Raw genomic sequence first — 25,956 nt, 5'->3', positions numbered from 1 at the left:
CGGGCCAACAGGTTTTCTTGCTTTTTCTTTTCTCGTGTCATCGACAGCCGCACCATAACCACCGCTCAATGAACCAGCATTTTGCTACCTCCTTCTTTTTCTCTCGTTCCATGAAATCCTCTGAATTCGATGTTGTGTTTTTCGTCGTCGTTTTAGAAGCTAATGGCGTTCAATCCCCTTGGTAGAGGAAACATTATGAAACACTCTTATAACACGTCGAAGAATAATAAACCGTTTATCGGACTGGACAAGCTTATGCATCTTTTTCCTGAATAATGCGCGGAATTTTTAGAAAATTGCCACTTCAATGTAAAATAGGAATATTAGATACAGCGATCATAGTTCAAGTACGATATTTTTCAAATAAAGAAGGAAAACAATGGCTTCGTTAAAAGAAAATCTACGTGATGCGCCTTTTACATATTTTTGTTCCGTTATTTCCAAGTTTCAAGCATTGTCGTTACATAATTAACGAGGCACGAGTAATTCAGGACACGACATGTAATTTACACTTTAGTTACGTCCTTCGCTAGATCTATAGCCAAGCAAATGGATTTGAAATGGTCCTATTGTTATTCCATTCAGTATAAATCTCGTCTTCAATTACGAATCTATTATGACCCGGATGGATCATCCCGGCAGAAACGAATCAACTCATCCTCTATTTACATATAAAGTGCTTACCGCTGACGTAACGCACCGCTTTTTTAAAAATTCAACTCAAACGTCTCGTATTTCGAATGGAAGTTGTTTACCTTAAGGTTTGAACGAAATTCTGCAATTATTCAATAGAACCAACTGTAAAACATACGAACGATAATTAACCGATCTAATGTACATGTTCAGCCAGGTAACGAAGAGGTGTTTATGCACAGGGTGGGTTGTTTTCGCTTATCGTCGCACCAGTTCTTATGTAAATATTAAAATTTTAACGTAATCCGTGATTGGTAAACATGTTTGCCGGTAACGTTCGCGGATAAACGTGGACTCTAGTGCCCTGATCAACGTTTATCTTCCTCGATTTTACGTTTTTGGATTTCTTAACTCTGCCGAAGAAAAGATATCGTATCTAAAATTGGTGAAATTGGATAGAAACATCGTATCTGGTTTATATTCTCTACCAAAAAATTTAATAATAGAGATATCGGAGTTTCCTTTTCCTCGTATTTCTCAATTAACTTGGATACGTTAATTTTTGTATGTTTCTCCAAATGATATTTCCTGAAATATATTATTTAACAATGCAGCCAGAAATAGAAAGTAATATAATTAGTGCAGCCAGAAACAAAATTATTGAGAAATAGGCATATCTAAACTAAATATACCTTTACATCGAGAAAAAAAGAATAGTTGTCAAAGAATATGAAGAAGAATGTCCATTATTATTTTCATACAAAACACGGAAAGCCTTTTATCTTGTTTTAGAAACTAAGAAGTTGCTGATAATTATACTTGCTAGTGTAGATAACTATCTGTATCGATTCGTTAATGGCCAAAATAATCTGGTTGTTCCTTTTACATAGTTTCAAACGATTGTTTTTCCTGATCCATGGGATTAATATCACGTGTTCCAGTAATCTGTCTTAGTTACTCTGTCTAATCGATTACTCGATATTCTACGACTTTCCAATAAATCGGTTGAAAAATATTTGTCTTGTCATAGTTTCGTAACCGGCTATTAGCGCTACCTAAGGAAAAGCAAATGAACGTACTGTTATCAGTCGTTGGTTAACGTCTTCGGTTAATTTCATGGCAAAACAATGAACGAATACACCGATATATACTCAGAGTTCAAGTGTTATCCGTTAGGGACAGAGATATATCCGCGAAGGCAATGAAGGACGACACGGAAGAAAAGACAGTTCAGTTACTGGTAATTTCACAATGCACCCATGTCCCCGGTTCCCACTATGATGGTAAGCGACATCTTTATTCTCTTGATCTGATCCATATTTCATGGACCCGTTACAACAGCGTCCAACGGCGTCTGGAATCTATCAGCCAGTCAACGTATATAATTCTCGCGATGTTTTCTGGTTCTGTACGGCCGTCCATCCTGGTTAGAAAGTCATTGTTTATGGTCCCACTCGCTAACCGGTTTTTCTACCAAGGGAGTCCCTGCAGTGGCGCCCATAAGCTTGTCCTCGATCGGTGTAATTGCTCTCCAAGGGGTTCCTCTTTTATTTTGTGGCCCTTTCTTGCGACCGTCCTTCTTTTTCTTTCCCTTGTCCGCTATTCTCCCGTGATATTTTATTAATTTCAGTTCTATCAAATATTTCTTACGAGAAAACGTTTCTTTCGATCTTTCACTGAATTTTTATCAATCTCGATATTTACGAATCTTCCGATAATCTTGAAATTTATTTGTCATTCTCCTTTATCATCAACCTTTTTTTTTTTTATCGAATGTTCTTCACATCGTGTTAATTAAAAATCGAAAGTTTTGCGTCGTTGTTTCACATTTCCTGGTACTCGGTCTTTGTCACCGGCGTCGTCGAGCCAGCTATTGAGACAGACACGGCGAGGCACGTTGAAAAAAGACGCGAGGAGCAAACGATAGAGGCGGAGACACGTTTGCTATCACGTGTCGTATTCACAATCGATACGATGACGTCGAAGCCGAGCAGACCAATCAAACCACGGTCTAGCTTAGCTGCAACAGTCTCATCCGCTGATAAGAAAGGAGCATCGAACTCGCAAAAGCTCCTTTGTTTCCCAGACTACGTTCCCCCGTTTTTCTCGGCCTCGTCCCACTCGCGTTTCCATATTTTCCAGCCGAGTTTGTTTTTCCTTCGCAAAGCCTCGTGACTTTTTATTATTTTCTTTCCTTTCTACCTATTTCCTCCTCATTTTACAACGTGTTGTTTTGCAAATGAGAGGTTAGAAGGTCGTAGACGATCGTCTGAAAGGTATTATCGGATTTTACAAGGCGCGACCTTGGCTACACGTTTCGTCTCGATACGATACAGCGATACGTGACTCGCGTGACTCGAAATTCGCGGTAAGTCGAATCTAATTTATTTACTTCCAGCATCCTTTTTCTCATACTACTCAGAGCCTTCGTAGGTTTATCTATAAATTCTACTTTTTCTCATTTCGTTGTGAAACTAATTTTTAATCCTTGAAAGTAATTGTCAAGGGAAATTTCATTTATGTCGTCATGGGTGAACATTCACTTTGATATACTTTTTAAGCGTGATATTAGCGTCGAATAATAAAGAGTGGGAAATAAATGGTCGGTTAAAGAGTTTAATCATTTTCAAGTGGGCCATTAGGGTCCCTATTTTTATCTCGAACACAAGAAGCTAAATCTCGAAAGGGGTACGGGACGAGATCTCGCGTCCTTCGAATTCTACCTATAAGCGGCGTGCTCGATTTTAATCACAGTTTTGTGCCTCGTTTTGTTCGAAGTCTTTTTGCCGTCTTTCATTCAATTAAAAATATTTTATTCACCGTGTCGAGAAAAGTTGAATAACAAAAACATCGTTTAAATTCCTTCGATCGGAGCTTGGTGTATCGCTAACAGGTTGCGTCATCGGATCTCGGAGTATCGGAAACGAGAACCTGTCTTCAAAAGTTTTTGGAAGGGAAACGACCGACTGTTTTGCCGGTTTTTTTAGATGCGGAATACCCGGGTTTGTTTTATGTGTTCGCGAATCCTCGTTGCTTCACACGCGCGTTACGGCCAGTGACATTCGTGGCGTATGCTGGGTGATGTTGTTTTAGGCCAAGCAAACAAATGCCCTGGACCGACAGACCATGCTTTGTACTCCGCTCTTGTAATGATAAACGGTTTAAAAGGTTACGAAATCTAACGTGCCTTTCGAATGCCAATCTTGTTTAAACTTCTTTTTCAAGATATCCTCCTACCGGTGCTGAATGGTCCTTTTAAATACGTAGTTACTTATTTATTTATTTATTCGACTGTTGCTGCGTTAAGGTAATTGACCGTACAAGTTTTACGTTGTTCAGAAACTCCAAGCGCGTAGGGTGTTAAGCATATTAAAAAAAATTCATCTGGAAAGCCGTTAATAAAACGACTCGGATAGACAGCTCGGTTGCTTTGTTTCATTTAATATACATCCGCTTGTAGAACAGCAAACAACAGCAATGGAGTAGAGAGAATCGTGAGAAATGCGAAAACAAGCAGCGTGCAGTTGTTGTCGCATACGGAATGGCCACGGTGCAGCGTTAATCGTCGATGTTAATTAAGCCGTATCTCTGTAAACGATTGCGATTAACGTTGGCCGTGGGTGGCGCGTCAACGATATTATTCTATCGTCCCCTTCCGTTCCTTCAGACCGGGTCCGTTTCGCGTCCATTTAGTCACGTACAGATCGTAAAACGTACAACCTCTTTTAACGCTCTACCCTAATTCTTCGTTTATGTGTCGCCTTGATAATTGACGTATTAACTCACTGCTGCGATAAAGTTATTTCCCTCTCTCTCTCTCTTCCTCTGCCGGTTGTTTTTACGGGTCAACGACTGCCTAAATCCACCAATGAAAGACTACGAAACGTGACGAACGTTTTTTCATTTGCGTTCAAAGGTAAATCTTAATCGCGTCACATCGATCAACCTTGCTGAGGTTAATTTTCGAATACACATATTTATAATTGTTACGACCTGACGGAATTTTTATTCGCCGAAAATGATAATTAATCGCACGCTTTCTGAGAAATTAAATATTGATCACGTATCGTAAAACGGTGCTAATTAGTTCTGTTTCCGAGTGACTCAATCTTATGATAATTAATAACGATAATTAATAACTTCCAGCAATTCACTTTTTATATTCCCAATATTTACAAGCTTTTTTTATCGTACCGACATCGGATTGAAGTAATTCTCAAACACTTACATCTTCGATAAACATCTTCACCGTACAAATTCTATTTTCTTTTCTTCTTCCTTGCACATGTTGTATCTCGTAGCCCTGACGAAAAAGCAGTATCTTTGTTCGTTTATTGACAGAAGACACCGTGGGGCGCCTGTTGCCAGTTTTATTGGGTATCTTTCAAAGGTGCACGATCGCTGTTAAGATTCAACCGGAGGAATGGCGTGGCTTGCGACCACGTCGCTCGCGCGTGGGAGTGATATACACGGAATAATATGGTACAAGGTTCCTTATAATCAACGCCTCCGAGTGTATTACCCCGGCACTCTGGTCTCTGGTCGAGCGTTGTTTGTCACTCGATCGGTTTTCTTTATTTTACTCGTGTCTCTTATTTCTGCCGCATTCGCCTTTACCAACGCGGAGAGACAACCATAACGACGACCGAGTCGCCTCGGGTTCTTCGTTTTTCCTATTATTCTATCGTGACCCTGGTGTTTTGAATTCCTTTCCGCACGTGTTCGAGTTTATTCGTTGAACACGGTAACAGTGGTTCGATCGCTCGATTCCTTCAAGCATAACAATACTGATTGACTTGCAAAAATAACAAATACATTTTCAAGTTCTTACTGAGAGAATTCTCTGCATTTTGAAGCTTACTTCGTATAGTATCGATGAGATTCCAAGTTCCAGTTTGATTCATAAAAGTTTCGTAGCGAAAAATGCGAAGAAAGGAGGAACATTCGTTAATAACAAACTCAATTCATATATTATTTCTGGTGCCAATACTACCAGATAGAGAACATTGAAACTATTTATCAGTTTCAATTTTTCGACTCAGTCCTTCCCACCGATCAGCAAGAATATCGCTACCGATTTATCCAGCACGATTCATACGTGCAGCGAACATCTGACATCAAACGGTATCGCTGACTCATATTGTCAGTGTCGAAATTGAAGCAGTCGTCACAAGCATAAAATTAGGTCGAATTTTTTTGATCTTCCGTGCCATCGTCACTCGGAGAGAACTTAAATTCCATTTCTGTCCGCACCGCAGCAATTTTACGAGCTTCTTCGCAGCCCCCTTCCAAACTGTTCTCTGTTCCACATCTGTTTCTAATGACGCAATTCTCTTCGAATCTGTCTTTGATGCGGCATACCGGAAACGCCCGTTTCGACCATTTTTCGACATTTTAAAGTATGTTGTACATGCAACACGCAACGCGGTTATTTGGTGGCGGTGACGCTCCACCATTTGGCAGATTTATGTTTCCAATGATATAATGCGCAGTAAGTGCGACTCCACTATTAGCAGGATAAAATTGATAAGTCGTGTAGCGTCATCGCTACAAAATCACAGCGGCGTTATATCACTCGTCGTTAAAATTTATTGTATGCGATTTTTTGTCAAATAATATTCGATAAAATTAATGGGATGACTGCAGGAAATTATCAAAGATATATTCGCGAAGATGTACGCGTTCGATGTAATATTAGTAGAGCGCAACGTAAACAAAAGATGCAAGGTTCTTGCGTCCCTGTAGCAGTCGTAATTTCGTCATTGAAACTTTAGAAAATACCACTAATACATAGAGCAGAACTGTGCCTGGCTTAGCCATTACGAACAACTCGATTATTCAGATATCAGACTTACCGATGACTGACAGATATGTTTTGGCCTGCCCCGAATAATTTACTTTGACATTATCTAACAATAAGTTACTATCCTGAATCAAAGTTGGCGGACAGCTAGTGAACATGTATACGTTTTCAGTGATGCGATGTCCAACACAGAAGCCCACGGTTCAGCTAACGAAAATATAGAACAAGTTTTTTTATTATTATTATTGTTTAATTTGTACTTTACAATTTGTCCAGCTGGACATTTGCTAAATTTTTCTAACTTATTTGCTAAGTAACATATGGATGGCTATATACAGAACAAGTGAATCGTATCTGCAGCATCATAGCTACAAAATTGCATCGAAGTCACACCTGCACCAGATTTAAACTGGACCGTTTTAAAAAGTCCTCGGCTGTTTTTCCATGAGTACACAGCGGCCGTTTTGGGAACGACTGTTCGTTACCTCGATGGAAACGGGGATGAATAATGCAAGCGTAGAACAATATCCATTCCCCGGCACGTGGTATTTCCTCTAACGGAATCCTGACAGTATTCGGAACAAAATCAATTACCGGGCGCTCATACAAAGCAGCGACGGGCTGTACAGCCTGTACAAAACGACGTGTGCCCGAGCTAATGGCCCCTTTGTTTCTTTGTGTTAGCTGGAGCATCGCGAGCGCGAATCGCTAATAAACTGAACAACCGACACAACAAGTTTCTCTCTCCCACGCGGTTTTAGCGCACTTAATAACTTCACGGATCAGCGAACCGCGATACTCTAATCGTAATTTAATATTCGAACAGTGGACCGGTGTGCGGAATTACCGAGCGATTAAAAGGTTCGCGAGCCAAAGAACGAAAGAGAAATAGTATTATCTTGGTGGTTTTTATCTCGTCGATGAGAAACCAGCAGAAAAATATCGAAATAACTTATTTCATCTCTCTTCGTTCAATTGCGAAAACGCGCGCGTGTTGAAAGATAAATTGGACGATACTGCACGAGTTACGCACAATCGTCAATCGTGCACGCTTTTGAAATTATTACGTGGAAAGGAAGAAACTGAATCGTCGATAAACGTGACGTTGAGTTATTAAGTGGCTCGTTTTCGGATCTGTGCATAAATACAAGCTCAGGGGGAATTACAGAGTTTTTTCTAATTACAGCTCTGCTGTGTCTGCAATGTTATTTGCCTTGAATGTATAGCGCGCGATAAACATTTGTCCGAGTAGTCTAAACTCAGCCTCAATCGAGTATAATCTATTTAGCTTGATCGTGTACGTGATGTCCATAAGTTTCGCCTGTTTACGTTCGCCATGAATTTAGGGCGAGATGTTGGTTTAATCGCTGGAAATCGACGCGCGATGAAACAGTTATTTCCCTTCGGTTATGTTTGGTTTGATTTGTGAATATCGTTGTTTCTTAAAGTGTATCGTCCCACTTTTTCATTTCTCTTCTCGCCCGTTTGATTATCGTTGATTTTATATCAATAAAGAATTAATCTTTACGATGTTTACGCAAATTCATGCTTTCAAAGATACAAAAGTAAAGTCTACATGCGTCTTTACGCGTTTAGATTTCCCGTTAAACGCGTCAACGTTGTTATAATTTTTTTCAAAATTCGCTTGAAAACATCAATGATTCTAAGAAACGCAGATTAAAACGAACTTAATACAAAATACCAGCAACTGGTGTGAAGCGAATCGCGAACTCCATTCACCAGTCGATTCTGTAGTGCCCAGATAGTAAACCCGCTTTAATTCCCTCGTTTTTCAAGCAACGTCACCGACAGATAATGTCGGCCAGTTCGATGCTCGACGTTTCGTAACTTGGCGTTAATTTTATCGTTCTCGTCGCGAATCATTCCATTATGCGTACCCGTGGGAACGTCGAGATTCGCCGTCATTTTGCTAATCCCCCCTCGAGTTGCTACATCACGTGATTTATCACCGTTGCACAAGTTTCCTACACTTGTTTAAATGCTGTGCACCAACTGTAGAAATTCTTACACGGAGAAAATTTCGTTGATAGCCATTGGTAAACTTCGTTTCACAGATTAACCAGCCATAACGACGTAGCGAAAGATTATCACGTAAATACTTGTAAATCAAAATCTTCGCGCTCCTCCCCACAGAGCCGATCATTATATTATTCTCTCTCGTTTAATTTCATTTATTTCATATTTATTCCATTCTACAATTTCTGTTGCTCCATATAAGTCGTCTATCAAGGTCATCGCAGTTTTTCTCTTCGTTTCCTTCGAAGACACGTGCCGCGGAAGCAAGACTGGTCCCGCGATTATAATTAGAAGCTCACGGCATATCCACGATCACTGCATCGCTATTTATGCCATATTTACGGGCCTGCCTATTTACGTGGCGCGTCTAATGAGCTTTCGTTCCGATTGTCAACACGAGCGAACGTCTTCTTTATAATCTACCTCCGAAGAACCTAGTATTTTGTTAAAACAGAAACATTGAAACATTCACGTCATCGTGAATGTATCACAAAGAAGAGATGTGTGTCAGCGGTCGTTAAGGTAAGCCACTCGAGCCGAGCTACATTTAGGTTTCAGATAAGGTCTCAGAGCGTCATTAGTTAAAAACCTCCGAATTATGGTATCTCGAGAAAAGTGGCCGGAAACCGCTTGAGTCTGGCTAGGCGTTTAAAACGGGCACGGTGGCCGGATTATATCAGAATTTTAGAAAGTTTCCAGATACGAGTTGGATGCGATAGAGGGTTAATGGGCCCTTAAAGTATTTAAAAATTCATTGTACTTTGTTCTTTCTTCTGGAACAACATTCCCTTGGATTACATTCCATGTATTCTAGCTTATAATTAGGGTTAAACATCCAGAAGAACATCTCCTACGAGGAGATCTTCGAAATTTAAGGTCTCGTCTCTATGAAGAGAAATATCGCTTGAGTGACACAGTGATAAATACAACTCTTAGACAACGATGCATTCACACTATTTTTCACTTGAATGTTTCAATTAAGAAACTATCAAAAATATTGCAAAGATTCATTGAAAAATCATTGAACGCGAAATCGGCTACACGAGCAGGACGCACCACGTTCTCGCGAAAAAGCAGTGCCAAAAATATCTGCGAAAGGGAAGTGATAGTTTGTTTGGGAATGAAGAGCTGAAAACCAGCCCTGGGGAGATTCCTGCGCAGCGCAAGGAAAATTCCATATGATTTGAAGCCTGTGGCTGGATCGCACGAGGCATAAGAAGAAGAAGAAGAGGAAGAGGAAGAGGAAGAAAGAACAGAGCAGAATACTGTAGAAATACAGGAGAATCGAGACACACACGGTCGAAGAGGCTCGCCACCAAGTCTCAGGGAGCTGTGCGTGGGCTCGATGCCAGGGGCTTCTTGCCAAAAGAAAAAGAGTTCTCGGAAGAGAGCAGCAGGTTCTCCTCTCGCTCGCGTGTGTGAGCTGGCTGCAGCTTTCGAGGGCTTCGCTGGGGACAATCCGCCACGGGATCTTGCCAAATCTCGCGTACGGGTTAATTGAGTAATACTTTTGCCGTTGATGATGCTGGTGACTATTTTTAATTGGCCAGCAGCTGATTACCTTCGATTCCTCCCCGTCTTATAAGCAACGTGTACCTTTTCATCGTTGATTAAACTCATTGACAACGAGGTTGCTTGTTACTTTTCGTGGCTTCACCCGTCATAAAGTATTCCGATTAAAATAAACACCGGTGTTCCAGAAGTTCGCTTTCAAATATTATATTAATTTTCTTCTGTAGTAATTTTCTTGTATCGCGGAGTTATTGGTATCGTTGGTACCATGTCGAAATTTATTTATCTGTTCTGTGTTATCGTTTTTGATATTTTCACGAGTCGATGTTATTTACTTCGAGTTCGATATCAAAACAGTTTGTCGAAGTTGAGGTGTCACGTTTTGTCACGTTATCAAGATTTTGTCGAACATTGCTGCTCGTAACTCGATTGAAAATCGCGAAAATAAAAACCGAAAGGAAATCGCGAAAATAAGTCAACCAATTTCGATGACTAATTGTAAGGTCATCAGGTGTAAGTACGCCTTCCTCTTATCGTACCTCTTTTTTGTTATTTTCATCGCAAACGGTAAACACTCGACAACTTCGACTATCGAGACTCGCACTTTTAATTGTCGTAAATACGACAGTCTTTTTTTTTTTATCAGACTGGCTCGAGATATTGTAGTTTCAATCGCGTATTAATTTTTTATTACCGTCAAAGAATAACAACTATGTTGCAAATTGTTAGATTTTACGGTCTACTGATTTATAGCACGGTATTACAGAAGTAAAAGCGTGTTACATAAGACAAAATGCGTAATACGGAAACATGCGATGCAAAATATCTGTATATCTGCCATAAATGCAGCAAGAACCGCAGTCTAATATACGTATCGTTAGTGGGTCTTGTGTGGGGGCGAGGAAGCAAAATTAAAACAGGTACATTAACGTGGGTTGATGCGATGCTGACCACTTAATGGCTACATTCGTAGCATTGTCTTCCACCTTGCAAATTGTTAGAAATGGTAGAGTTTATGTTTCAATATGGCTTCTTACCTCTTCCTGAAATGACATTCACATGAATCGTAAACCTATTGCTAACACCATTTACACTTACATACGTATATACATACATATTTCGTAATACGACAACTCCTCAAGATCGTTATCGTTTAATGATCGATATTAATCCTGTAGTTTAAACAAAACCACTTCTTCGCTATTTCGTAACACGTCACTAGACAAATAGCTTTGTTGTTTCCATCCGAATCTAGATCTCTGATAATAATTATCGATAATAATCCAAATTTTACGACATCACGCGTATAAGTTACGATCTCACGAATCAACGCGTTAGCACGTTACCTTCGTTTTATTTTGAAACGTTAAACCTGTTTTAAACGTTGAAGCATTAGCTCGTGTCGTGAAACTTCTCCGCTGACAAGATTAACGCTCGTAGACTGTTATAAGGTTTCGTCGCATCGTCCCTTTGATATTTTTGATCATGCGAAAGAAGCTCGTTGGTAAGTAGTCTTCTAACGTTCGAGCACGCCTACGTAGCGATCCTCCCTCGATCCTCTGTGACCGATCAACGACACACGTCGAAATTGATATTCCTCGCGTGACGAAAGCCCGCGTATCCCCAGTGAAATGCCTTTCCCGTTTAATTTGTTCAAGCGGGTCATCGACCCTTTGCAAGGACGGTAGTAACCGTTCGCATTAATATATCGCGCTCGTACGATCACCGATCGTGTCTGAATGCCCACTGTTTTTGCCTTTGGTTGCCTCACGCTGGAAAACAATCGATAGAGGATTTCGATATCAGCCTGGTCAATAGAACTTGAGATACAGCCACGACGAGGAGGTCTCTCGTATCTCTATTCTCGAATATGTTATAAGATATGTAATATAAAATGCAGGATGTTTTAGATTTGCTATTTTAGGTTTTCGGTACTGGTAGATTTCCTTGTTCTGTTTTCAAAAATTATAGGATAAAGTAATTTAGTATTCTTCTAGATTATCATTGAAAGTATGGTGCTTATTCAACATATAGTCAGTTAATGCGACTAAGTTCAACCGAAGTGGGTAATTTAAATATTTCACCCTATAACGATATATTTTTGCAAGCAGAATGTTAAAACCTACGTGTTCCAAATCTCAACTAAATCGGTAACTCCAGCACTTTCTCCCCATTACGAGAGTCGATAAATCCACCCACGTAGCGTTAGTTGGACGTCGAAGAAGTTCGTCATCGTTATGTCTCTCGTGTTAACTTCCCCATACGAATTACCAATTATTAAAGGACTCTAACCTTCGACTGAAAAGAAAAATAAAAAGAAAAAAAAAGGAGAAAAACACACTTGCACGGAGGCGTAGGAAAATTAAGTGCCCCCTTGCCGGGGAGTAAAAGGATGTTCCAAACGACACTCGATGCGTAAGATCTAAGTTTAGAGGTTGCATCTGCGTGTCGAGAAGCCAGTAGTCAACACTGTTGCACCTACTAACTTTCATGACTTTTCACTGTGTAGTATCGTGTTAATACGAGTGTACGTTACGAGCTTGCGCGTGTGTAAAGTGCAATGGTTATACAGGTGATATCAGGTATAAAGACGAGCATGCCACGTCGTTGATGATGCAAGCTGAACGCTCGATTTCGAGGTTTGCTTCCGAGTAACCCGGTTTTCTTGTTCCGGGCTTCGAGACAAACACGATTATGTCATTAATGCGACTATGCGAGCACCGTTTATGTACGTTACGTCGATTTCCACGATATAGCGTATCATTAGGTCAAGCGAAATATATAGAAGCAGAACATGATCAAAAGAATTTCAGTTATCGTTCGATAAATATATCCGACGTTTGTTCTGTTTCTCCAAACGAATTAAAATTATTGCGATCTAATCTTATTACACTTTTGCCACACTGTTGTGCTTTGCTAAATAAGAAGATAACATTATTTAAAAAACTTGGAAAAAAGTTCAGGCTTATCTGAGTCAATGATAATTGGCCAAGTTTGATCATAAATACAAACTTTCTAATCCGTAGAAACGAAATACGTTAATCCATACGTGTCTCTTAACTGTCCAATAATTTTGTCCGCCTGGTTTCTCGTTTTCCTTTTTGTTTTTTCCTTGTTATCAACCGACTAAGCGTTTTTTTTCATTCCTTTGGTTACAGACTCATATTCTGTTGATGGATGCATTCCTCCAGAACAACAGGCTGGATCATGTCTCCAGGGTGATGGCCTCGCATCCTTCGTACTTGGAACATTTCCTTCGTACTCAACATTTCATTCTAAGGGGCGACGGACCGCTTCCTTACGACTACAGGCATCTCATCGCCATTATGGTAAGTGCACTACTGGTTTTTCTCTTTATCTAATTCATCGTAATGGCGGCAACCTTTTCCACGCGGCGATAACACGCCATCTGGCGAACGCAGTGCGGGCGGAAGACGGGAAAATTCTTCTCACGAACGCTAGACTTTTATTTCGTTTGCTCGTAAAATCGAGAGAACGCCGACTGCTTGGAGGAGCAAGAATGGCCGCGATGCTTATTAACATAAAGACATCGCCTCGGGAGGTGACATTAACGGTGCAATTATACGCGGCGGGGAAGTGTCTTGAACGCTGGAAGACCGTTCAAACGGATTACGTAAAATTGGCCAGAAAAAGCTCGTTATTGTATACACGAACGACAATATTAACGGGGTCAACGTTGAGAAGATCAGTTTCCAGCGTTGAATTCTAATCAGACACTAGAGACACGCATGATATAATAGTTTACATTGTGAAACCCAGTCTATAGGTTCGTTACCTGAGTTCACGATAAGATTTTTTTAGAAATATGCTGGGATATGCTCCATAGTCCGTAAATATCAACCGCTTGAGGGCCGAATTTGTTGACGAAAGTCTGAGAAAAATTATTTTCCTTCATTCCTCGGTCTTATTGTATATTTATTTCATCCTGTTATTCTGCACGTTCGTATCTCGCCAGAGATTCTCTTTTACTTGAATGGATAAAGGAAAGTTGTTTAAGACGAAATAAGATGAGAAGGTTAAATATTTCTTAGGGTGAACAGTTACTGCGTGCGTATAATTATTAGCGTTAATCAGTTGTTAAAGAATGCTCTTTCATCCTATTATTATCGATTACGATAGTCGCGTGAAGAAATTTAAATACATTGTCAGTTAGATCGACAGAGGCTTGTTTGTTCACGTGTTGGCGATTATTTTTGCGCGTTATTTTTATGCGCGACAAACAAAGCCGGTAATATGATTGTCGTGGAACGGGTCGGCGCCGCGACGCTGCGTTCTTTTCAAGCGTCACCGTGTGCCCGTTTTCCGAGCTATTCCACGGTCGTCCCTCGCCCAACGGGTCGTGCTTTGGGCCAAAGATTATCAAGAAACCGAGCAAGTGCAACGGGTTTCGTAACGTTATGTATTCTTCGCCGCTCGAACTAGTCGTAATTACATTACTTACGTTCCTTAATTATATTTCTTAATTTTTCTTTCGACGAAGAGTAACATTACACGTTAATCCTTGTACTTGTACGGAACAGTCGGTCATTTTCGACTCATTTTACGTTTATTACGTTCTAAGGTATACTATCTAAATCGTTGTTATTCGATCATGTTATTCGAACTGTAAAGAATTGTACTTTTTGAGAGAATGTTAGTGTCATATCTGGTGCTCGTCGTTCGTCGCTATAGAATTAAACAATCGATTCACGCAACGACAGTTGTTCATTCACCGATTCAGCAACAGTCTAATTGTCACTTACGATCGTAGCTATGTAGCTTTTCTGATAGCCCTACAAATTATTACCTCCGTTGAAGCTTAAGAAACGATATTTCTTAGCAGGAAAAGTTGTAAATTCCGCGCGGAATACAGTTAGAAGTTCTTTTTTGTCACTTACCCCGTTTATCATCTCAACTTTTCAATTCCTAATCTAACTCGTAGATGGTCGCAGCTTGCTCGTTTCGTGACATGCGATCCAATCTGTCTGAGCGGTTGAATGTTACAGCATACGTGATAACGCGATAACTACCAGCTCGCAACATGCCAGTACGTAGTCGTAGACGAAATATCGTTTCTTTAAACTTTAAACGATCAACCGAAAACGCTTTATCGCGCGATAAAACGTCGACGTTCCTTGACACGGGTTGAGGGGAGGGAGAGATTCTTGAAAGTAGTAGGGTAAGAGGGGAGTAGCGATTGTAGTCGTTACACAGAGGAGAACGATAAAACGATAAGATATCTGAAAAACAGCTTTTCTACCGGTAAACATTCTATCACGTGACATTCTCGCGTCGAGATTCGCGTAATTCGCGCAATTTGGCAGCGTTCAAGGTCGTTGGAAAAACCATCCAGAAGTTTGGTATTATCTGGAGGGATGTTCTGCGACATTAAAGTATTTTTGTTCGATTGAATTATTTCGAAGTAGAAGTAAAAAAAAAAAAAAAACAAATACGCACGCACGTACATATAACAGAGATTGTAGATTTTATAGTAATTTGTTAGGGAATAATTTATGGAGGGACGTATAATCAAAATATGCTCCGTGTTCGTCGGTATATAAACCAGGTTTTAGAGAGAACAATGCCATACGAAGGAAAACAAACGGATATCTCGGCTGCCTGACGCTGTATCAATTTTTAACGAGGATACACGTGGCTGGTATCGTCGTCTTCTGTTACACTGGAATTCGAAATTATCTCGCGCATTTCGTCGACTTTATCGTCCGTTCCCGAGATTGTTGTACCGTTTCTGTACAAAATTTATCATTCGAGAGCTAAAAAAAAAAGCTCTTCAAAACATTTCGTAAAAGCTTTGCTTATAAAAACGGCAAAAAATATTTGTAACTTCGTAGAAAGCAGAAAGCATCGGGTTTCATTTCTTTAACAGCGCCCCGCTGCCATAAAATGAATTCAAGGAAAATTGCTTTTTCACTCGTCACTTGAACTCGTTCTCTTTGATTGTCTCGTTCGATGGACAATGTTTTTCCAAGGTCTGCAGGGGGTCGACGCGCAAAATTTCAGAGTCATCATGGTGTTTGCAGACTTCTCTTATCGCTTATCGCGGCTCTTGATTCGATCGATCCACGGCTCTGCATGGTAAACACGTGTTTTGTTTACGCGCTTCATCATCCTGCTTCCTCTTCCCCTTTCCTCGACGTTCGTCCACCTACCTATTCTTCTTTGTCGACGTCTCCGCATTCCCGATACTCATTCTACGACCGGTCATTTGAATTTCTGATGTAATTCCAGCGCGATCAAAACAAACCAATAAGAAGACCCCGATCGTGTCGCATTCCCTCGAAGTCGCCTCCTCCCTTTTCGCCGTAATGTTTTTCATCGCAGTACGAGAAGCGAGGTCACGATGGCGATTAAATTTTTGCAAAGATTGCCTCATCTATTTTTGCAACTTGTTCGAATCGATCGGTTATTTTTCGAACTTTCGATATTCAATCTACAAAATGTTATTTATGCGCGGAAAGGTGGAGATTTTCTCCTAATAAATAAAGTATCAAGCATCGTACGTTGAGAAATGTCAAGGCGGCAAACGCAATTATTATTTTTGATGGTGTACAATATTATATCGAATCTACGTTGAATTCATTATGTTAAATTGGTGACGAAGTTGGCGTGCCACGATGAACAGTCACTCGAGGGTTGAACATTCTTTCTTCCTTCGTTCATTGTGGCCTTATGTTTTATATCGTGTCAGAGAACGTTATAGGGAACGCAATGTATACGATGGACGTGCTCTTGCTCAATTTCGCGCCTCGATACGTCGCGTCGTCGGCAATTTGTCTCTTCTCCAGCATCCCTCGACGATATTTTTTTCGTTGATCCCTTTACCCTCTTTCTCCACGCCCAGGACTTCTTTTTTTAGGGATTTCTTTGGAACTTAGCCGCCTCACGCGGATGAAACTTCTACTCTGTGGCCCCTTGTAGACTTTCTTTCAGTTCTAAAAAAAAAAAGTCTTCTCTTTGGAGAATGCCTAATTTTATTCGAAGGACAAAATTTAAAAATCGCAGATGGTTACTGTTGGAACGAAGTTATTCTGCAATTAATTATTTTTGATAGGATGACAAATAAAATTGTGGGTTTCTTTTCTTTTTTAGGCTGCTGGAAGGCATCAGTGCAGCTATCTCATAAATCTGCAGAAAGGAGAATTCATCCTTCAAGGCGGTGACCCGTCGTGGCTTCGAGGTCTCAAGTCAATCCCAGGAAAATTACAAGATCTCTATGAGATTAACAAGATTTTAGCTCATAGGCCGTGGTTGTTGAACAAAACGCACATAGAGGTTGGTTCGAACAAGATTAGCCTTAACGTTAGAACTACTAAATATGTATTTGCTTTTACAATCGCGATCAAATACTCGAAACGTTTTTACATAATTAATCCTCACCATCGTTCGAATTGAAATATCATTTTATATTTTCTACTTAATTGTAATCATTCGTGTACGATATAATTCACTGTTCTGATGTTAAATACGATCGTTGGTAAAATTGCGTAAAATAAAAAAAAAAAAGAAAAAGAAAGGAAAAAGAGTTGAGAATAATTGGTGGTCTTTTATTTACAGAAACTGACCAAAGGTGCGGACAGTTGGTCCCTGGCTGAGGTGGTTCACGCGATAGTTCTTCTGGCCCATTTTCACTCCCTCTCGTCTTTCGTATTTTCCTGCGGGATTAACGAAGAGCTGGACAACGTAGCCGGTCACCATTACAAAGAGAATGTCCAGGATAATAGCAATAATGTACCAACTGCCAAAGATAAGCTTTCCAGTAGTCCCAAGAAGATTCCCAATGGTGATGGCAAAACTGGTAAGTCGGTCACCGATCCACGTTTAAAATCCTGTTCCTAATCCCGTAAAACCCAAACAACATATAATTCATTCTCTCACGAACGCTGAATATCATTAACTACATTCTACCGCATACCATTATCGTTTCATTACAGATATGAATTGCTAAAGTAGTATTTATAATATCAACTTATGCTATAAATCACAGATTTTTATATTATTTTTTGTTTTCTCTTTATGCTTATAAAAACACGTAGTTCCGTTCTCCAAGTTCAACGACATTTAACGGTCTTTCAACCGCGCCCTTCAACCGCTAGATCGCGCAAGATTATCATTGCTAATGACCAACAAGTGTTTGTGATAACAAGATATCGTTCGAATCTGCACAGAGAACATGCCGTCGCCGCCATCCTCGCCGAGCATAGTGGGTGAACAGGAAGTCGGCGTCGAAGCACTGATGGAACGTATGAAACGTCTTTCTGAGAAATCTAAATCCTACCAGATCACGCAAGAGGAGCTGTCCAAAAGATTCGAAACTGTAGAAACACAGTCTGCCGAATTGGCTGCAGCGCCTCAGAGGAGTAGTTCGGTTCTCGACTCTGATATCGGTCATTTCATCGAAGATCCTACATTCATTTATCAAGACTTCGCCAAGGTAGATTTTAATTCATTGACTCGTTAGAAGTTTATCAATGTGTAGACTCGTTTGGAATAACGTGCTCATATAGATCGGGCGATAACGAATAACTATGTAAATACGGAACACGGTTGAAGTCTAGACTAAAATCAGTCCCGTATATAACTTGCATAAAGCGTCAGAATTAACATTGTGGTCAAAACATTGATATATATGTCGTCGTAGTGGATATGAATTCGCCGGACCAATTCGAAAGTACGTTTCAAGGCGACACGTAGCCCGCCGATGAATATTTAAGTTCCGTCGATTCGATCACCGTTTCCACTGTTTTATCATGAATATTTACGACACGTGTGCCTTGTCGAAATCGAGTAGTTTAACTTTAAACGGTGGTGCGATCGAATTCGCTAACAAAGGAAAGAAAAACGTTATTCCTTGCCGCTATCTAATCGCATGGTAATTACGTAAATTGCTATACTAGATTATAGTTTAACTTATCGTTTATACGTTATGTATACATATATATTATTTTTGTTAGTATTATTAGTAACTCTATATTATCGATCGATATTATTTAGTAACGTATATATGTAATATGTATATATGTATAATATGTATTTATGTACGTATGTATATATATAGATTATGTTACTTATAGTATATATATTAAAGATACATGTAATCTATGATCAAACGATTTTTCGTTTCAGCGTGGTCAACTGAACGATAGACCAACGTTTCGTGTGCAAGACTATTCCTGGGACGATCACGGTTACTCGCTGGTGAACCGTCTGTACAATGACGTCGGTAATCTGCTAGACGAAAAATTCAAGACAACTTATAATCTCACCTACTTGACCATGGGCACGCACAGCAATGTGGACACGTCCCGTTTCCGACGAGCGATCTGGAATTACATTCAATGTATGTTTGGCATCAGGCATGACGATTACGATTACAACGAGGTGAACCAGCTGCTCGAGCGTAGCCTGAAGACGTTTATCAAGAACGCCGTTTGTTACCCGGAACTCGTGACAAAAAGGGACTACGATCGCGTGATGAGGGAGTTCAAGCACAGCGAGAAGGTTGGTTGCCTTTTTACCTCGAGCCTGTTTATCGCTTTGCTCGTGTGTGTTTGTAGATTTTTGAGGTGGCACGAGTTTACGTAAGAAGATATGTGCATAATTCTATTTACATATGATTTCCGTGACATACGCACGCATTTCGGTTTCACGTGTCACCATAATGACTTAGGGATCGTCGATTTATTTGTTCGGTTTTAACAGTGTTTAAGCTTTATTAACGTTTCATGTTCTGTTATGTTTTTATTAAAAATGTATTTTTCGTTTTTTTCAGGTTCACGTAAACCTGATGATTCTGGAGGCACGAATGCAAGCGGAGCTGTTGTACGCACTCCGCGCGGTGATGCAATATATGACCTAAGCGAGGCATCGTCGCTGCTCCTTCGTCTACTTGCTGTCTGTCAGTTTGTCGTCGGTTTATTTTATCGTCTTTGCGAGGCGTCTTTGCGGACTCTGCACACGGCACAGTAAGGAACGAGCAAACGCGACACTGTTTCTCACGCAGTATATAACAATGTACCTTCACACAGTGACAGAACATATTCATTTACACACAACTATATTATTCATCCATACGTACACATAGCAGCGAACAGAGAGGAGTTCACGTTATAATAAACTCACCGTACACACGCAGACGTACAGAATTGAAAACAGAAACATAATGAAACACGCGCGTGAGCAAAGAAGAAAAAGCGGAACCCCGAAATTCGAGTGTCCATTGTGAGACGGCGTTGCCAGGGTGTCCGTCGTTTGCTCGTCGCTCGTAACCTTAAACGACAAAGATTTCTTCGATGAGTCAGTGCTGAACCGAAGGAGAGAATCGACCCGAAAGAAAAGCTCCGCGAGGCGCGTGGAAGAAGAAATGAAAATTTCGATGTAGTCGCGTCGATATCGATGCCGATAAACGTTGATCGGCCACGGCGATAGAAGATAGCCGATCCTCGAGTCTGCAAGTTAGAAGATATCGATGGTTTCGTCTCTGAATCGGAGGCGTATCATCCAAAGCGATGTTTCTGTGTTTGACGCGCTGCCGTTTCCGCTCTGTAAACCGGAAACGCGGATGCGTTCTCATTTTCTGCTCGGTTTAGTTTTTGGATTTTAGACACCCCTGATGGGGGTTCAGGAGAAGAGGATACACGCGAGAGAGAAAGAGAGATTTTATGATTCGTTTTGTAAATAGACACTCGTATTTTTCTATGTTTGCCAAGATATCGTGTAGTAGACTGTTATTTGCGCGTTTCGTTATAAGCATTTCAGATCTGTTGAAGCTTTTGCCCCTTCCCCGATCGTCGCGTTTATCCTTTCGGTAAAATTTCCGTGCACATTTTTAAATTGTACTCTTTGCCGCTTTTAGTTTTACACAATTCCCAGCTGTAGGTACGACAGACGATAGCGATTATTATAGTACGTTCGCGGTTCTTTCTTTCTTTATCCGCCTTTCCGTTTTCTTTTTTGCATGTTTTATTACTAACTATCGTGTTTAGGAAACGAAACAAAAAGAAGTTTGAAAAGAGGGGAAGGAGAGGAGCATCGCGCGTCCGTTTTTTCCAAATTAATCAACTACTCGCGGCTCTTTATATATATCGAGAAGATTTGCTAATACAGCACTGCAGTTAATTGTAAGAATAAATTAAGAAGTCTATTAGAACACACTGTTTCCAATTCGAATTGACCAATTTGAAATGGTCCCGTTTTTGCGTCTCTACGTCGAGACACTCGTCCCTCCGTCGCCTTTGTATCGATTTGTCAATTCTGTGAACGAATAGACGAACAAAGACGACGATGGAACGCGACGAACAGAAGAAACAAGTGAAATGGAAAGAAATGAAACAATTTGTCTTTCGCGCTATGACCGCGATTCGCGTTGTACATATTATATACGTTTTAACCTCGTTTATTTCACTGACTATCGTATAACGAGAAAGCTATTAATATAAAAATGACAAAAAAGTGTACCTTCGTTTTCGTCGTATCCGTGTATGTCGAGAAAACAGGTGATAAATGAAGTCTTTAGATCGTAGGACGATCTGCGCGCAGGCACATGCGCGGCTTCGACGCGCGGTCTTTTTAAAATCGTCGCTCGGGTAGCCATGAGCGCGCGCGCAGAGACAAGCAATGCCTATCGGCTGTGTTTATTTACGATGGTTTATGGCGCTACTGTCACCAACCAGAAATATACGGCAATGTATTACTATCTCGAGCAAAAATCGAACGAAGAAGAAGGAGAAAGAGAGCGAAGAAAATCGAGGGCAAAGAGTCGTGCGCGCCGCACCGAATCTTCGACAAATTTTTTCGTCCTTGTTGTTCGAAGGCCAGGCGTCTTCGAACGAACTTAAAACGCGTGGCTATCGTATTGGAAGCTGTGCGAAACTTTTTGGCATTAATGCGGTGCAGCGTACGCGAACCGCTCCGATTTTTTTAATGGCGAAAGTGAAAGAAAAAATCGGCAAGGACCAAGCGAAGGGGCGAACGATCGCGAGACAAAAAAGAGAGAACGAAGACTCGAAACGATTGACCGCATATGCGCGTGCGTTTTATCAACGAATTTTCATGCCTTTCGCGTAACGTCGTTTTACTATATCGACGTAGGAAACGAAGAGAAGACGAGAAATAATTTAAAATGGAACGTGCGAATAATAAGTTCGCCCCTTCTGACCATCGAACGGTTGGCAACAGTAGAACGCACGCGCGGCGTTAGTGTGCGAGCAGGACAGAGAGAGGCTGTTTAAACAAATCAAATCCAATATTAAGTCGTTAAGGTACACGGGAGAGAGAAAGTGCGGCACAAAAAAGAAAAGGAGATAAAAAGAAAAAAATAAGCAAACTCTATACACGCGAATTACACGTGTCTGTGATCGCATATTATATATATATATATATATATATATAATAGATATATAACACATATACGCATTATCGAGATGAAAAACAAACAAAAAAAGGACCGATATATTATATATATGAATATTATATATATTATATATTTGTATGTACGCATACGGGTACATACGAAAAGCGTCTATACGTTTTACGACAAAGAGGAAAGAGGAGCGCGGGCGGGCGGTGTATTATCGATATTGCACGAGAGCCGAAAGAAAGCAAAACGACTAAAAGATAAGAAAAATCCATCGGAGATGTAAGTGTAGCGTTTGTAATTAACGGTGTCTCTTTATTATGTAATTGTGTATATGCGCGCTCTGGAATTATCGTATATTCGTGTATATGATTCCGAGTAATTGCGTTTTCATGGAGAGCGCCGTCTGTTCTCTCGATCGTGAAGCGAGTTCGGGGAGTAACGCGAAACTCATTCAACGTATCTGTCCAATCGTAGATTTACTCTCCTATGACTTTTTTCTTTTTTCTCTTTTTTTTAACCTTGTAGACTCTTTCCCTGGATCGATTCACGAGCGAGAGAGATAGAAGAGCAGAGGATAAGCGAATATACGGCGCATGACCCGGCGAATTAAGAAATTAATTATTACGATTGAAGCAGCGAACAAACACACACATCTTAGAATTTTCGACCAACAGCGACGCGTTCGCATGGAGTGGACGACGTCCTCACATATCACATGAAGAGTTTATTCAGGACGAGTCTCGTGAGCGTCGATCGCTCTCGCGCGATCTTAGCCGTAGACAGGATTTAGAGCGGCGCCGTTCGAGCGTTTCCTTCGTTCGTCTTTCGCTTTACACGTTCTCCAGAGTTTTCTGAAAATTTCTGATCAAAATCCTCGTCCTCCGAAGGAGAATCTTAACGTTCCACCAACACGCACTATAGAGCCAAGCATCAATGCCGAGCATCGTGATGCATCGGAAGACTAGAATTTTCATCAGGAATTTTCAAATAATAATTATTCAGGCTCCGAGAGTAAAAAATAAAGATCCTTCGATCAGCCATGTCGTAACACCTGAGCAACCGAAAACACGAGGGAAGTGACGAGTTACTCGATCACAGTATTCCGTAGTTTTTTTTTTAACGATTTATTTTTCTCAATAACTCTCTTTCTTCTTTTCCATCTTCTTCTTTGTCTTCGCGCGTCTCGATTTTTTCGTATTTCTCTTCTCCATTCGTATGATTCTCCTCTTCTTGCACCTGATGACGGAACACGCGCACACACACTCACACTCACACACACAGACACATACACACAGACACGCGCTCGCGCGCGCGAAATAGAGTCGTTTACCTGTGCACGATCAGAGAACGCAGAAGAAAGTTAACCGTTTACAGGACCACCATTTTTGACGCGATCGTTCTCGACTTTTTCTCTTCTTCTCGGTTCCGCGCGTTCCAGGAACGAGAAACCTTTGATGTATTTTTTCGTAAACCGGTTCGAAGATCGCGTTTGTATTTAAGGACGTCCGTTTGTCAGTCCTAAACGATATTTAATAACGTAGATTGTATAAAAGGAATTATTTAACGCGTATATATATGTATATGTATTTAATGTTTTCGATACGGCGCGTCGACACACGGCGTGTAAACGGTTAAAAAGGAAAAAAACAAGGAATGAAATAAATGAAAAAGGAGCAGATCTCTCCGACCAAAGAAAACTTTTAATATCGAGGCTTTTCGAGGCAACTTTAAAACCGTCATTCGATCATCAACCATTTTTATACGCCAGTTCTCATCGTTACACGAAATCGTTCCTGATCGAGATCGATCGCGAAGGGTACTTTATTCTCAATCGTTCGAACAGAGTGATCGAAAGCTAAGGAAAAAAGAAAAGAAAGAAGTTGATCTTCGAGCTACACACTCGCTATTTCTTCCATCTGTCTCTTGCTTTCTTCTTCCGTTTCTACTTTTCTTCGTCTACCTTTCTCTTTTTCTGTTTCTTTGTTTCGTCCAATGACCAGTTCGTACGAACAACATCTGTAAATTAGAAGAAATTTGTGGATCGCGAACGAGCGAGAGAACTCGACAGAGATCGCCTCGAGGATGGGGAAAAAAAAACGGATGAAGTTGCGGTGTTCGCGGCGCGATTTAACGCCCGGACTGATCTCATAAAATAAATAAGCATTCTAATAGTTGGGAGAGAGAAAAAGTGGAAGGAAGAACGAGCTTCGTAATTGATAGATTTAGAGAAAAAGAGGAAACGATCGTTTATCAACGGAAATAGAAGGGGAAGAAGGTTGAGCGAGGAGACAACGATCTTCATTGATAATTTTCTTTCATCTCCGCCTAGATTTCCTGACGCGATCAAGTTTTGCGAAACAGCCAACGCGCGTTTTTACCTTTTTGTCTTCGCTTTTACTTTCTGTATCGGTGGAAGAGAGCCGCGTTTGCGATAGAAATGGTAAAAGACAGTTTCAGGTTTTCCGTTTTACGTGTTTATTTTAAAATAAACGGTGGATATCATCCCGTCAGGATATCGGGTGAAGTTGGACGCCTCGATTAAAAGCGCGTAAGCGAGAGAAAAAAAAAATATAAGAGCATGGAGGTGGACGAGAGAAAAAAAAGACCCAGAGAATAGTCGATCGAAAGAAAGAACGAGGCATTTGTTCTACATGCATAGACACACCATACATGCATCATACATAACACGCGTACGTGTATCGTTTCTTTGCTTTCTTCTTCGTACATTATTATTATTATTATTATTATTATTATTTTTATTATTATTATTAATATTACTACTACTACCACTACTACTATTATTACTATTACTACTACTACTACCACCACCACTACTACTACTACTACTACTACTACTACTACTATTATTCTACTTCGTTTCATTGTTTTTTTCTTTCTCTTTTTTCAATTTCGACGATAGATCGACACACAGCTATAAAGCATTACACAAACACGATACCCCATACATTTACATAGAGACAGACAACACACTCTTATATAAAGTATGAACGCGTATTATCAAGAAGAAATATTGTTTATCGATCGCGAATGAACGTACATGTTCGCATCGCGAACTCGAGCCACCTCCGAAAGTCACAAAAACATATATAAAAATAAAAAAAAGAAAAAAACAAGCATATTACAATAGAAAAAAGGTGAAAACCGCAAAAAAATATTACGAAAAAAAAAAAGAAGAATAACGGAGCAACAAAACATTTACATGCCACCGTGTCGAGTATGATCGTGTGATAATTACAAGTGATTTGACTAGGCCCTTCCAAAATGGATTCAGTCGGTTATATTATTATTATTGTATCGTATCAGAAGAAATTGTAGGGCACGCTGGTGTCTGCTCGAATCCGCTTGATCTGCCGCGATCGTAAATTCCCTCGGGTTTTATACGTTTATACATTTTTTCTCGCGTTTTCCTTTTCTTCCTTTTTTTTTTTTTCTTTATTTAAGTAGAGACGATTTCTCATCCCCGAAAACTCGGAGAATTCCATTCATGCGACTCCGCTTGAAACATCACGGTTACGTTGATTCGATTAAGCGACGCGGTCGAAGCCTAATCTTATCATGAGCCGTAGCGTGAGAC

General features: G+C 40.4%; 1 protein-coding gene across 2 annotated transcripts in view; it reads left to right on the top strand.

Moving 5' to 3' along the window:
* The window catches only part of LOC100748348 (sestrin-1), a 153,869-nt gene extending 128,374 nt beyond the window's left edge, over positions 1–25,495 (top strand). For both annotated transcript variants that reach the window (XM_012391310.3, XM_003493220.4), the window contains exons 7-12: positions 13,144–13,314; positions 17,096–17,278; positions 17,561–17,801; positions 18,172–18,437; positions 19,130–19,504; positions 19,776–25,495. In XM_012391310.3, coding sequence (XP_012246733.1) covers positions 13,144–13,314; positions 17,096–17,278; positions 17,561–17,801; positions 18,172–18,437; positions 19,130–19,504; positions 19,776–19,862 — 1,323 coding nt within the window. In that variant the 3' untranslated portion in view covers positions 19,863–25,495. The remainder of the gene's footprint in view (positions 1–13,143; positions 13,315–17,095; positions 17,279–17,560; positions 17,802–18,171; positions 18,438–19,129; positions 19,505–19,775) is intronic.
* Positions 25,496–25,956: the final 461 nt, after the last annotated feature.

This window comes from Bombus impatiens, unplaced genomic scaffold (assembly GCF_000188095.3).
Source record: "Bombus impatiens unplaced genomic scaffold, BIMP_2.2 scf_1060, whole genome shotgun sequence".
NCBI lineage: Eukaryota > Metazoa > Arthropoda > Insecta > Hymenoptera > Apidae > Bombus > Bombus impatiens.
Note: the sequence above shows the minus strand (reverse complement) of the source record. Positions and strands in the feature narration are given on the sequence as shown.